The following is a 14,649-nucleotide window of genomic DNA, read 5'->3' as shown; positions in this document are numbered from 1 at the left end:
GGGGGGGGGGGGGGGGGGGGGGTGCCTGCTCCTTTACAGGAGGTAGCAGCCTAGGAGGCTGCTTGCAGGTGGCATAGGGGTCTAATGAGAGACTCACCTGACCAGAAGAGGACTCAGGCTGAAGCTATATAAGCCAGATACTCTCTCCCTGGCAGCTGTGAAGTGAGACGCACCTGACAGCAGAGCAGCAGCTGGGTTCCTGAAGGCACTGGGATTTACCTAAACAATTCTGCAGGCCTAGGAACAGAGGCAATTTCCTTGGCCAAAGAAAGAAGACGTTTTACAGGAAAGTAGCCTTTGCTTTATGTTAAACCCCTAGAGGGTTTGAGGTGGCTGCCAGGGGGCTGCATGCAGAACCAGGGGTCTGAGAGCCCAGAGAAGGGGCTGCACACGGGAGAACCCAAATGAGAGGCTGCACACTGGATCAGGGGTCTGAGGGCCCAAGAGGGAGAAGGCAAGCAGGCTAGTCTCTCCCTGGCAGCTACAGGGTGAAGAGCTCCAGGCAGCAGGGCTCCTGAATGGACTTATATCTTACCCGTGGGACCCCAGTGAGGCTTGGGGAGCTCACAAGACTAGCCCAGACCTGGAAGGTATACCAGCACTAGTGGGGAGGGAAGGTTTGGCCTCTTAAAGCGACAGAGGGCTGCTTCCCCTTAATGCTCATGTTATAGCCCAGGGGCCTATTGTTTACATTGCAGACACACTGGTAGTTTAGGCTGGGACTGTAGGGGCAGTACACAGGAGGTCCCATTAGCTCCCGAGGCGCACACGATCACCTTAAACCCTGCCAGAGGTAGGCTCAAGGCTTGAGCAGCTGTTGAGCCTGAAGTGCCAGAATGCAAGGCCACAGAGCCAGATAGGGGCAAACAGGCCCAGTGCCCAAGAGGGGTGCAACTAGACAGGGGCCAGAGGCCCAGTGCCTGAGAGAGCCATGCCTGAGCTAGCACCTCAAAAGCCAGGTCTGACACAGTGGACCCCGGCTAGAAGGCCTAGCCAGAGTAAAGGGGCAGAGGTCAAGGAGGCCAAAGGCCACGAGAGAGAACATCTTTACAGTAACACCTGTGAGAGTTGGGATGTGGTGTAGGGAAGGATAGGAGCCATGCAATGCAATCAGCCTTTAAGGCTGTAGGTGCCTGTGGCAGAGCACTTTTGAGGGTGTTTGCCACTTAAGCGATTTCACAAGCTCTGAGGGAAGCCTGCTTTGGCAGAGCAGCAGAGGTAACCTCTCCCAGAAACTATTTATTCTAAGAGGAGGGAGGGGGAAGGTATGTGGCAGAGCACCTCTGGTGTCTGCCACTTTAAGAGCCTGAAGAGGCAACTGGCAGGTGCAGCCCAGCTCTGATGAGCAGCCATTTTAAGATTCAGACCAGCAGAGCTGGAGGCAGTGCTTGCTGCCTGGCACTGAGGAAACAACACCTCCTGGTGGAGCTGATGCTCTGGTAACATCAGGAGGTAAGGGCAAGAGCTGATGGGGATGGCTAGGAAGCTCTTGGTCCTGGGCATGACCTAAAACTGCACCCTGCCAGGGATGGGTGGCCTGAACAGCCCCCCAGAAATACCAGGCCAGTTACCACCCCGGTGGATGGTGAATAGGGGTGCCTAAACCCCAGCCCCCACCTTCAGGTGGGTCAATTAACATCAGAGGTAGTTGGGGGCTGCGGCCACCTGAGCCTATGTGGGGTACAAGGCCCTGGAGCATGGAGAGTGGGGCCAGGTATGGCTGTGGCCACCTGAGCCTGGGCGTATGTGTGTGACCCCAGGCCACAGCGTAGGGGGGCACAGTATGGGCCTCAGTAGAGGCGGAAGTGTAGAGCGGGGTGCAGTGGAGCATCTCACAGCCTGCACCAGAGTGGCAGTTGGGAGGCCTGGAGAGCCTAGCAAAGGGCATGGAGCCTAGTGAAGAGGCAAGGAGCCCCAACTGTGCATGTGTGTGGGGGAAGGAGCTCAGTGAGAGTGAGAGCCCAAGGAGAGGGGCTGGAGTTAGGGGCCGGGATACAGTTACAACATGTGAATGCCGAGAGGGGTGAGCAGTGAGGCCCTGTGAACAGGGGGCCTGAGATGAGATCCTATGAGGAAAGGGTGTGAAGTGGGTCCCGGTGAGCAGGGGGTTTGAGGGTAGGCCCTGCTAACATGGGGGCCAGGTAAGCCTTCGGGCACCTGAGGCCACAGGTGGGTCAGAGGCTGATTGGGTGGAACAGCTGAGGAGGTACCATGGGTAAACAATGGGGCAATTCAGGAGCCCCTAATTCAGAGCAGCTGGGTGAGCAACCTGGTGAAGGACTAGAAGCAGAATCACTCCAGTGTTCTGCAAACTGCCCCACGGTCACTCAAATGAGGGTCGCAGGAGAGGCCCAAGAGGCCACATGCTTGCTGTCCGGGGAGTGCAGGAAGACAAGCCCCAGGACCTTTCAAGGCAAGGGCAGGGTGAGTGTGGCCCCAGGAAAAGGAGGGACGGTATGAGAGTGGCCCCTCAAAGGAGCAGTATGAGAGAGGCCGTGTGAGAGGCGGTGGAGTGGGAGAGGCCTCAGTGAGAGGGAGGTGGTATGAGTCTGGCTCGTAATAGGGCAGAAAGCGAGAGGCCTATCACTGGGATGAGTTGAGCCTGGCCTCAGGCCACAGCAGAGCTCAGCTCTTAGGAACATTTTCAAGGCTTGGGATGCAATATAGGGATGGTTGGAGCTGCAAACATAGGCCCAGGAGAACAGGGTGTCAGAAGGGCAGCCTCCCGCCTTATTAAGAAACAATGAGACAAGGTATGGCAGGTGAAAAAGGAGGGTGGCATGCCCAGGGGCAGGTGAGGAGACTAATATTGTGGCTAGTCAGGGAGCTCCCACTTTGCCACAGTGCCCAGCAGAGGTACCAACAGGCTGAGAGTGTCTACTAACCTGGGGGGGAGGGGTGCAGGACTGTGATTGCATGGACCCAGAAGGGGCACAATAGAGATCAATATGAGGCTCAGGCTCACTCAGAGCCTACAGGCAGCCTCCCTTTTATAACTTTCAATAAGATTAAAGTGTGGCAGGCAAGTGAACGAGGGAGGGCTATATTAGGACCCGAGCCAGGCAGGGGTCACATGGCCACCAGGGCGTGTCACGGCCACCCCTGTGGTCACGGGCCTGCTGCAATGCTCCTCAACTACTTCATATAAATGATTTATTACACAAATAACCAGGATATATAAAGCTGTTCTTAAGGACTAATATTCATGCTAATAAATAACATCAATTGTACATCACAGAACTGTGCTTTATGTAAATTTAACTGTCATCATAGTTTTTCTTCCAGCAAAAACAGTCATAGCAGTTTAGAACATGCTTCACTTACCCATTACTGACAACGGCAGTATGCCCAAATCTGTTCACATCTCGATGCAGATTAGGTTTAGGTAAAATTTTCCATTCATCACAAGCTGAAAGACAAAAGGAAAGCATGTAAGTTCCTGTAACAGTTTCAAGAGACTTTAGGAAAATATATTACATATGTAAATACCAAAATTAAGTCAAAAGCATGTGGGCTATATTTAAGAGAGCATAACATTTTGAAACATGTATTTTTCAAGCACAATTTCCAATGCTAATTTATGCTTCCCTCTTGAAAAACAAATATTCCTTCTGCTCTAAGATATATTTGTATCCTGTAAGAATTTAAACGCACTGAAATACCCCATTAAATATATATTTTTTCACCTCCTGATAATTACTACTTCAAATGTCAGAGGAAAATGAGAGGAACTTCAAAGCAAAAGTCACTCCATGCTCCCAATGCAATGTAAAATTTGGTGTGTTCCATCAGATGGATCATTGTTTAAAAGGTATAACTTGTATTCCTAATTCTTGACGCCAATGGTGTTATTGATTGATATATATTCAATAGGCACAGTAATGGATATAAAATTTCTGATACTGTGCCCCTACCAATCTCAGGATAATGTGCTTATCTTCAGTAATACTCACCTTCTTTGTAATCTTTTCTTTCATACAGAATATCTATAGTGTGTTATTTTTGAGAATTTAAAATCTAAGCTAAGGGAATCTAAATGAGAAAAATATTTGTTCAGCAGCATGAATATGCCACAAGTCCAATCATCAGAGAGAAATATTGTATTATCATGGGTTGGAGGGCAAAAAGCACACAAGGGGCCAACAATTTAACGTGGAACCATGCTGACCTATTTCTAAGAGCTTTAACAACTGTTCAGGGAATTAATTTTTTGGACTACGTAATTAAGGTTGCCTTTGGACCCATATGTAAATTAGATTTGCAATGCAAAGCACTTATAATGTTGCAGACATGCTTCATATTTTTAATGTAAAGTTAAAAAGATGAGATGTATAATACCATTGAAAATCTATTTTATGGGGGATAAATAGATTTGGTATGACCATTCAGGTAAAAGGCTCTTAAATAATCATACCTAAAAAGGAAAAGTGTTTTGTGAGGCTGGGAGCCTGACAAACAAAGGAGGTACATAGGATGTATTTAGGTTTTTTAAAGCTATTAAAATATTTTTAATATTTTTAATGCCAAGAATTGTGCTAAACATTTTGCAAGCATTAAAGAAAAAAAATAAATACCTCCAAAAGTGTATACATTTTAAAGATCGAATGCAGATGAAGTAAGTCAAGATCCAATAAGGGGACACTTTCATTGTCAAATGATTCTCAGATAATTGTCAACTAAAGAATTTATACTTAAGAGTTTATGGAAATATGTACATAGGACTGTTGAGGGCAATCTAGCACCAGATTAAGTGAAGTTGTACATTAGTCTTTTGAATCAAAAAGACTTTAAAATGTATTTTCTGGAAAAAGTGTGTGCATAAGTGTGTGTGTGCATGTGCATGTTTACACACAGGTAGATTATGTGGTTTACTCAAACTTACAGTCAAAATGAGCCAAGTGATATTTTTCCTATTTAAATAAACCTTTAACGAGAGCCAAATTCTCTAATCTGAAATGTTATGGCAGCTCCTATTAAAATCAACAGAAGCCTATACATTAGGGCTATGCGAAGCAGCAAGTATTCGCTTTGGATTCAGATTCGGCCAATTCAGAGGAACAGCAATTCGATTTGAGGAGATTCGAATCACTGTCCCAACCTGATTCAGCCAATTCAGATCTGAAGTTTTGGCGCCGCTTCAGAGATTTGGTCATACACTAAACAGGTAGCAGTCCTCAGCATGCTGGACACAGCTGCCTCCAGCTGGTAAGTCTATTGTCTTAGAGTGCAGCCCTGGCTTCGCCCACCCCACAGAGCGCAGTGGAGTGGGGGTTATAGGGTGGGGGCTGCAGCCACCCTAAAATTCCTCATAGCCCCTACCACCAAACCCTCCCCAATCCAGGTGCACACGCCCACTGCCATGCCGTCCTGCTGGGGCACAGCCCCCACTCCCAGCACCTTCTGCCACCTGTCCAGAGCACATCCCAGCCCAGCCCAGCCCAGCCCATCCCACGCAGACTCAGAGGCACATGCCCGCTCCCATGCCCCCTGGACTGGCAGTGCATGGTGGCACACAGTGGCGGGAGCCCCCCTCCCCAAGTCCCATGCTCCCCTACCCCAGCTGGGCAGCTACTCCCAAGCCCCAATCCCTCCCTCGCTGTGGGGACATTAATCTGCCCCCCCATGCCCCTTCCCTCCCTCCTCTACCCACCACAACAGATTTACCAGCTGGAGGCAGCTGTGTCCAGCATGGCGAGGACTGCTACAGACCCCGCTCCCCCCTGGCCCATGCTGCATGGGCCACATTGCTCTGGGCTGTACACTGAACCGTGCACCCCCGGTGTGCACCCACATACCCCTCCCCTCCCCTCCCCTCACCCCAGCATTCAGCGAGTGATCCCTGCTGTGCTACACTGACATCTCCAAACCAGGCGTGGTCCTCCCAAGCTCCTCAGCCCCACATCCACACCATGTCTCCCTCTGCCCAGCACTGGGGGCAAGCAACAGAAGCTGGGGGAGGGAGGTAAAGCCAGAGACTCTAGAAGCTGCAGCAAGAGAATAATGCAAAGAGTTGCAGCCAAGCCAAGAGCCTGGGGGCCATAGATTAACCCTTCCAGAGCTACATATGACCTCCCAGGCTGCCAACTGGACAACCTTGGTTTAGGTATTGAGCTGCTTCTCAGAAGGAAGCTCAGAACCTGAACACTGAATTGGATGATGTATTTTCACGCAGAACAAACACTACAGCTATTGCAGAAGAGAAATGTAATATTTTTGTCCTTGAGACAGTCTTCACACACATTAGAAAGAGAAGGGTTAAAACTCTTCCTTCTAAAACACAGCTTGAAGAGTCAGATTTTGCCATGGAAATAGGTTGGCATAGGTAAGGAGCCTTAGTTTTGTTGGCTACCGAAAGTGTCTCATCTGTGTTTCATGTAACACCACTCTTTTATTCTTCCTAAGATGGGAACAGTTTAATACCTGCAGTCATGTGCAATCTGTTGCTGTGCTATCCCAGCACCAAGCCATGCACAGTACTCCCAAGCTCCCCAACTATGTGTTCCCTCAGCCCCACATGTATACCATGTCTCCCCACACCCAGGGCTGAGGACAGGTAGTAGAAGCTGGGAGAGGGATGGGAATCTGAGACTCTGGTAGCTACAGCAAGACAACAATGTGGGGAGTTGCACCCGGACCAGCTTTTTCTGTTGCTGCTATATATACACACTATACTAATAACTGAGTCTATTTAAAGGTATGCTATATACAAATCAAACTGAAAAAAATGTTGCCTCAAAACACTGATCTAAACTAACTGTTTCTGACCCTAGACAAAGGCAATTATAACCAGAGACCGCAGCATCCAAGAAACCTGTCTTTAGGCAAAGGAAACCCATAAAAAGAGGATAGGGGAACTGTTAAAGGAGGTCAAGTTTTTTACTGAGGCACACAAGAATCAACAGTGAGTCAGCATGTCTATGACAGATAAATCAATTAGTCTCTCTTTCTGAAACAGGGGTAGGTATTGAAAGCATATTCTATTATTGCCAAAGTAAATGCAGTATCTACCATACAGACATCTAAATGCCAGTAACTTCAACATCTGGCAGTGACTCAGATTCAGTCTACCATCCTGAACAGAAAGAAATAAAACAAGTTTTTGTTCAGCATCAAGTATGGATCAGTACATCCCCAAATTTCTCTTTCCCCATAATCATCTTTAGTTTATTAATGTATCTCATTAATGTTCTTCACACCTTTCACTACCCAGCTAGAGAGGTGAAAACCAAAGTATTCTAGAGAGATGCCATCCAGTACCTGTTCTTGAAATAACAACTTCAACAAAGCAGATCACAAAATTAGGGCAGCAATTAATTACTTCTCATCACAAGTGCTAGATCAAGGTGAGCATGATATCAAGTACAAAGATATACATATCTTACATCACAGTGCAACAGATGCACTAGATGGGCTGGTTGAATTTGAATTACACAAGAGCTTCAGACAGAGTTGCCTTATTTACTGGAAAATAAAAGTGATGAACAATTATGAATTCAATTTCTATTTCAGGAACATTTTGCCATTTAAACTACACAAGGCGCACACATTTTATTGTTACAGCATCCTAGCAATATCTTTCCATTATACTGTAAATTCAAGTTCCTTTTGCTATAATTCAGTGCATGTGAGCAGGAGCAGCTTGTTTAAGCATATGGAAGATGTATATATTTGGTGACAGAAGAAAAACATTTAAAATAAAACACACACAGTATATTTTCACTTGATCTAGAAAAAAAACACTCTGAATGATTTTTGTATTTATATACTTTTAACAAAAGGTAGGATTTAATACTGAAAGAAAACCATAAAAACATATTAAAAGCTGGTTTTAAGATAAGAAACCCTTGCAGGCTGGAGATATAATAATTCCTAGCTTGCTCATGTTATTTGTCAAACTGGCAGGTCTTTTCAATAAAGTACAGGATAAAAAAAAAACCACGTTACAAATAGCCTTTCCTCTTATCTCTTCTAGCCTTCTCAGTGACTACTGAACATTGAACAGAGCATTGTGCTAGAAAAATACTTTTGCTGAGCTGTAAATTCCTGATCAGAACTACTCTGTGAAGTGCAGATTACTTCGTGTGAAATGCAGGGAGTTAACCAAGTGACTGTTTGCTTGGTGAAGGATTTAATATATTTTGTTTTTATACATCATAATTTTTTCTTACACAATTGCAGTGCCTGAATATTTAAACATACCAAAATTCTACAATTATATGAATTTAATATAAACATTACTACAAAAACCCATAAACTATTAATAAAATGGACAAATAATAGGGGGGGTTTTCACTGCTGTCAACGCTTCTTCCACCTTTTGTTTATCCCTCCTAGATCAAGAATAATTTAGCTGTTAAACTCAGGGCAGGGAGCACCAATTTTTCTCTACCTGCAAAGTGTCATGCGTATCCATGCAACTGTACAGATAATATAGTCTTCGGGAGATTTAGGAACAGTTACATTTGCCATAGACTCAGCATGTAACCTCATGTACTCATAGTCTTCTACAATACATATACATGAGGTCTACTTCTCTTGAAGGATATATATGAAAGAGGTAAAGGAGCTCCATTACCCAGTCATTTAGAGGGGACAGCCATCTGTAATGCCTTAAAGCAAGAATAGCCAACCAGGAGCATGGGTGGTACAAGTAGCCTCTAAGTATAACGTGGCAGACTGGGGAGGGGGCAGGCAGCATAGTCTCAGATTGGGCAGGGCACAGAAAGCAGAGTAGTAGATTGGGCATGGTAAGGGGATCAGTGCAATGCTCAGGGAAAGCAAAGAAGTTAATTTGTGGCACACCTGGGCCTTCACTCTAATCAACAGACCACTGTATAAAAGCGGAGGCAGTGGTGCTATGCTATCACCACTTCCTCTCACAGCCCTGTTGAAAAGAAAGCAATGACTGTTACTGAATTTTGTGATGTCTGATCCTTTCTGTAGGGTGCTCTAAAAATGTCATCTTTGATATCAAAATCCATTCATCATGGAGTCTGCAAGAAAATTCGGAATTAGAACCCAGAAACAACAGTTATTAAAAGAAGGCTGAGGGCAACAAAAATGTTCAGGGAGCTGGGGCACATGACTTATGAGGAGAGGCTGAGAAAATGGGGCTTATTTAGTCTGGAAAAGAGAAAATAGAGAGGGAATTTAACAACAGCCTTCCTGACTGGAGGTAACAAAGAGGATGAAGCTAAACTGTTCTCAGTGGTAGCAGGCGACAGAACAAAGAGCAATGGTCTCCAGTTGCAGCAAGGGACATTTAGGTTAGATACTAGGAAAAAGTTGCTTGCAAAGAGTGTAGTAAAGCACTGGTACAGGTTATCCAGAGAGGTTGTATAACCTCCATCCTTGGAAGTTTTTAAGATTCAACCAAGGCTTTGTCTTGCTGGGATGATCTAGTTGGGGGTGGTCCTGCTTTGAACCCGGGATTGGACTAGATGTGACCTCCTGGCTAGGGACAGAAATTACACATAAACCAGTACAAGTGACTGGAAACCGATTCAAATCTGTAACACAACATTAGTTTAATGCAAAGAAACCACTTTCAAAATGTCCAGAACCAGTTTAAGATGAGTCCGGACAGATGTAGCATCAGATTTAACTGATTTTGGTTAAATCAGTTTACTGAACTTGTCCCAGATCCCTTCCAGATTCAAGTCAAACTCACAGTCCCCCAGCATCCAAGGATTGCACCTTCCCCACAAGCTCCCACCTTGCAGAGTGGGTAGGCTAGCCTTGCCCAAGCTGTCTGCTCCAGCTGTCTAGCAACCCCTGGGGTCTTGGCCCGGGTCACTGCAGGCATGTGGCTACACTTCTGGAACCAAAAGTGAATGTTTTGTCTGTTCACTTTCTTATTGATTCAATCTACGCAGTTTAGACTAACCTGCAAAGACTGAATCGATTCAGACTGTTTGACTGTCTGTACTTAGCTCAGAAGAATGTGACCAGACAACCTAACTATACAAAAATTATTTTCGAAGCTGAAAGTCAGATGATCACTGAAGCCACCATACTTAATTTATTTTTAATACAGCTGATGCAATGGTCATTTTGCAAGTTCCTTCTAAACATTTCTAATTCTTATGGACATGTATGAGGTACACATTCCAACCACTACTCAGAATTTTCACTAAATTTCACAACTACTTTCAAATTCACACACCCAAATTTAAAAATTCAAATTTGTTTTGCCATCTCTCTGTGTCTTTTATGACACAGAGAGATGGCAAAACAAAGTGCTATAATCAGAATTACACTGTATTGATCAATCTTATACCGTTTTGTCCCAATTATATCTCCATGCAAGAGAAAAAAGTTTTCATTTTTCTCCATCATCATCTATCATAGATATTTTTACGGTTCTTAATACTTCAGTATTAAAGCCCAGACTTTAGATATTCTTTTCATATGAAGAAATAATATGTCAAATAGTACTTCCTCTCTTTAAGAGTATTTTAATGGAAGCCATTTCTTTTTTTATATCCCCTTGAATGCTACTATATTTAACAATTACTTTCTCACAATCAGTCTCAGAAAATATGGCTTCTTTTCAAAAGACATATGTTTTCTACCTTCCCGAAATCTATGCCTCTCCTCTGCCCAGTTACTCCTGAGTCGCATGGGAGCAGTAAGCTGCAGTTGCCCTCCCTCTTCTTCTTGGCCATGTTCCAACTTTGTGGATGGGATGGGAGCTAAAAGGTAGCATAGAAAGCACCACATAAAGAAGTGCTGTATTGGCCATGGTTTTGTGCAACGGAAGCATGGAAGTAATTTCATAAAGATAGGCGGCCACAAAAATGTGCAGTTGGAAGATGAGAGATTTTGCTCACATTGTTTTTTTTCAAGGGCCATTTCAGGATGGTTGGTTGCCAAAGACCCAATTAACTTGGAAGTTTAACTTTCAATTTTAATCAGAAATTTATATGAAGCAACCAGATGGCCACACATACATACACACATTAACTTCTGCCAGAATTGTTTTGGGGCACTCAGGAGCAGAACAAGGCTAGAACTCATAGCTAGTCATACACCTCTCTCCTCCACTACCAAACAATATTTCTTTCCCAATAAGATCATAGCCTGGATTTCATCTCATTAAAAGTTACAAATATTTTTGGCTCTTTTCAGTGAGGAAAGAAGTGTACAGTTCGTTCACAATACACACTGTGGATGCCACAGACCCTTTTGTATTTTAGGACTCTGGATGGAAAGCAAATAAAATACTGTTAAAGTTTGGCACAAAACTAGCAAACTTATTTTCCAGTTTATTCCACATAGAATAAATCTTTTTCTTTATTCTGATAATAAAAAAGTCCCTACTCTCAGCAAAACAAAGCCAGACCTGTTTGAAACAGCATGAAATAAATTTCATCTACAGGTGTAACATCCACAACAGAGCCTAGGTACACAACAACAAATCCCCAAGCGGCATTAAAAAACAAACAAGCTTGAGTTTGACTACTAAATGAAGCAATTAGTGTATTATACTATTACGATTTTGCTTTTCTAATACTACAGTGATAAACAGCTAATTGCTACTAGAGACTGTGCCAGAGCTACATTTATGACTTAAGTGCTCAAGAATACATAAAATTTAATCCATTGCAGCTGCTGCTCTACATTCTCCTTGGGACGGCACACTGATAATCCATTTGTAATTAAAGATTTTTGCTGTTGTGGTTCAAAAGATAAAACATATACCTTTTACTAAATACAGTGTTTCATAAAGCACAATGCTTTGCTCTCAAAGACTGCAATTAGAACATATCGTTTTGGAAATGCCACTTTTCTACAAGAAAACTTATAACTTTTAGTAACAAATGTAAACAATATGTAGATTGCAAGTAAAGCCAAAGTAGATTCAGGAGGCAGTCCAACCAAGAACTTTCCTGATAGGAAAGAGTTTTTAAATATGTATACTAGTTAAAAGGGGGAAAAATCTGTTTCAAAGTTAAAACTGTAGAGCAGACAATACATTAGATTTAACATGAATACAATCTTCGGGCCCTTGCCAGCAGAAATCCACATCCTAACAAGGACTGCCAAGATGTAATTTAAAAGATGAATCTTGCATTTATAAACAATGTCTACTTTTTTTTTTTTTTTTTAGACCGATCCCAAAACTCTTTACAGAGATAGCCCTGAAATGCATCCATCTCTGGGGAACAACATGGGGCAGCTGCTCCTGCTCTAGGAACATTACTTGTATCCATCCATCCACACACACTTACTGGGAGTATCTAAATATTTCCCACATACCCATAAACCTCAGAAAGTGGCATTTACAACACCCAGAGCAACATTTTTTCAACTGAAACTACAATGAATAATCTAGGCGTATCAAATATAGTTACTAATGTCAGAATTTAGCCAGTACGCCATAAGTGACACCACTGCAATTGCTTTTTTTAAATTCATCACAAGTAGTCACAGACTCTGTTTTAAGGTTTCTCTTGACCAAAAAGCAAGCTCACTGTCTCTGCTAAATCACCAAACTACCAGCACCATTCTCTGGGCTACTTCATTATCTTTGCAAGCTTCCCATCCAGGTACTGATAAGACTTAATCCATTTTACTTTAAAAACATTGATCAGAGCACAAATACAGCAGATATGAAATTTTGATAGCGCTCTCTGGTCGTGTCCAGGCCAAAAAAAAAAAAAAGCTATTCTTAACTGGAGTTAATGCAAGCTCTTTGTGAAGACAAAGCAGTTTGAAGTTTTCAAATAAATTAGCATGCCAACTTAAAGACTGTCCTCCCTCACAGACTTTATTTCAATTTGCTAATCTGTAGGAAGAATACTACTTGCCTTCTCTTCACTAGGATATTAAGTTGGCTAACTAGCTAAGCTGTATTTTTTTCACCCAGTGAAAAAAACAAATCTCAAAATCCTTTGTGGGTCAATTTGTGCATGCAAAGATAGAGGTGGAAAAAATATGCAAGAGCTCTTCATAGTCCCAAGCATATGATATCCAAATCCAACGAAAACAATTTCAGTAGACCAAAAGAGTTCAAATCTGATGGCAGTCTGGGACAGAGTGCTAAAATATTGATTATTTTCTCTGCTTAATATGTCCCTCAATGCATTTACCAAACTTGTGAAAGCTGAGGTATGCTTCAGGAAAACAAAACCAAATCATCCCCCTCAACTTCATTACTGCCATGTAGTATAAAAGGCCTAACCTATCCATGCATACAATTTCCAGGTTAGTTTTTGTGACCAATTCCCTTATGTTTCCTCAACTTTGGAAAATACCTTAATGAATGGATAGTTCGAAAAAAGTCCATCTCTAGAAAATATTAATTCCTTGGGAAACAGGAGTAATGTTAGTACTATATACAGCATATATACCAGGTAACAGTTTACACATTTGATTTATATCCAACATACAGACAGTAAAGCAGAAAATTCTACAAACAAACACGGCCAGATTTTGGCCCGTCTTGTATGGCAGCATGAGGTGACTTGTTTGATCCTGAATACTGGCCACAAATATCAAGCAGTACAGGGAAAAAAGCAAAATTCACAGGGATGCTACAACCTCTTCCTTGTCGCGCACAGCTGGATACAGAGGACAGGGTGTGGAGCAGCGTGGATAGAACTCAGGCTCCAATCCTTGGATCTGCTGGCTAGCACAGCTGTGGAAAGGACGCTGTACTAGATGTGGATCTGGCCAGATCCCTTCCTCTACGAGAACGGGTGAATGCAGAAGGGGGCATGCGACTGAAACAGCAGCAATTTACTTTCTGGTTTATTCTCAAGGCAGTCCAACAAAATGTTTTCCCGTTCTCTGGGTTCATGGCAGAGCCACAAACAAGCACAACAGGACTAAAGCAGTTGGTTTCAGAGACCTAGATTTAAGCATATGACAGCTTCTTATCGCAGCACAAATTTCAATTGTTTCCGAAGACCACATTTTTGTTTTCTCCGTCTTTCCTATTCAACACAAAGACAAGTGGTACAGGAGGCTTCTTTATGTTGATATGATGTCTGTAACACTCATGCTAATTAACTTTTTAGCCTATTAGGGCTAGGGACAGACTTTACACATAAACCAGTTTAAGTGGTCAGAAATTGGCTTAAACCTGTAACAGAAAAGATGTTCAGTGCACATAAACCAGTTTGAAAATGGTCAAAACCGGTTTGAGGTAAATCTGGTTGAATATAGCATCAGACTTAACTGATTTGGCTGAAACTGGTTTATGCAACGTCTGTCCCAGACCCCTTCCTGGTTTAAGTTAAATCAGACTCTCCCAGCATCCCGGCACGCGCTCTGGGCAGGGCTCTCTGGCCCCTCCCCTCTGCTCCCTGGCTGGAGCTCCAGCAGAGACCGAAAGTACAACAGGGTCTGCCTGGCTTCCCCCTGCCCTGCCCTGCCCCCCCCCCACTTCCTGATGAAGCAGGGATTCCACACCCCCGCCCTTCTCCCGCAGCACAGACCCCAGCCCCACAGACCCTAGGCACACGGTATGCTAGCTAATGCTGAGAGATGTCTGTGTGTGTGAGCATCCCTGTGGCAAGAAGCCACCTTTGTTTCTCCCCAAAATCTCTATGCTGTGACAATTTGATGAGAATGGGCCCAGCAGAGGAGACATACCTTTACCCTATCTCTTTAGGTAACCTGAGATGGATACATTCCTGAGGG

General features: G+C 43.7%; 1 protein-coding gene across 3 annotated transcripts in view; it reads right to left on the bottom strand.

Annotated features, from left to right (window-relative positions):
* The window catches only part of ATRNL1 (attractin like 1), a 1,264,546-nt gene that overhangs the window by 976,064 nt on the left and 273,833 nt on the right, over positions 1–14,649 (bottom strand). For all 3 annotated transcript variants that reach the window (XM_019502885.1, XM_019502884.1, XM_019502883.1), the window contains exon 11: positions 3,325–3,409. In XM_019502885.1, coding sequence (XP_019358430.1) covers positions 3,325–3,409 — 85 coding nt within the window. The remainder of the gene's footprint in view (positions 1–3,324; positions 3,410–14,649) is intronic.

This window comes from Gavialis gangeticus, unplaced genomic scaffold (genome assembly GCF_001723915.1).
Source record: "Gavialis gangeticus isolate Ggan-Ray unplaced genomic scaffold, GavGan_comp1, whole genome shotgun sequence".
Lineage (NCBI taxonomy): Eukaryota > Metazoa > Chordata > Crocodylia > Gavialidae > Gavialis > Gavialis gangeticus.
The sequence above is the reverse complement of the archived record's forward strand: the minus strand, read 5'-3'. Positions and strand labels throughout refer to the sequence as shown.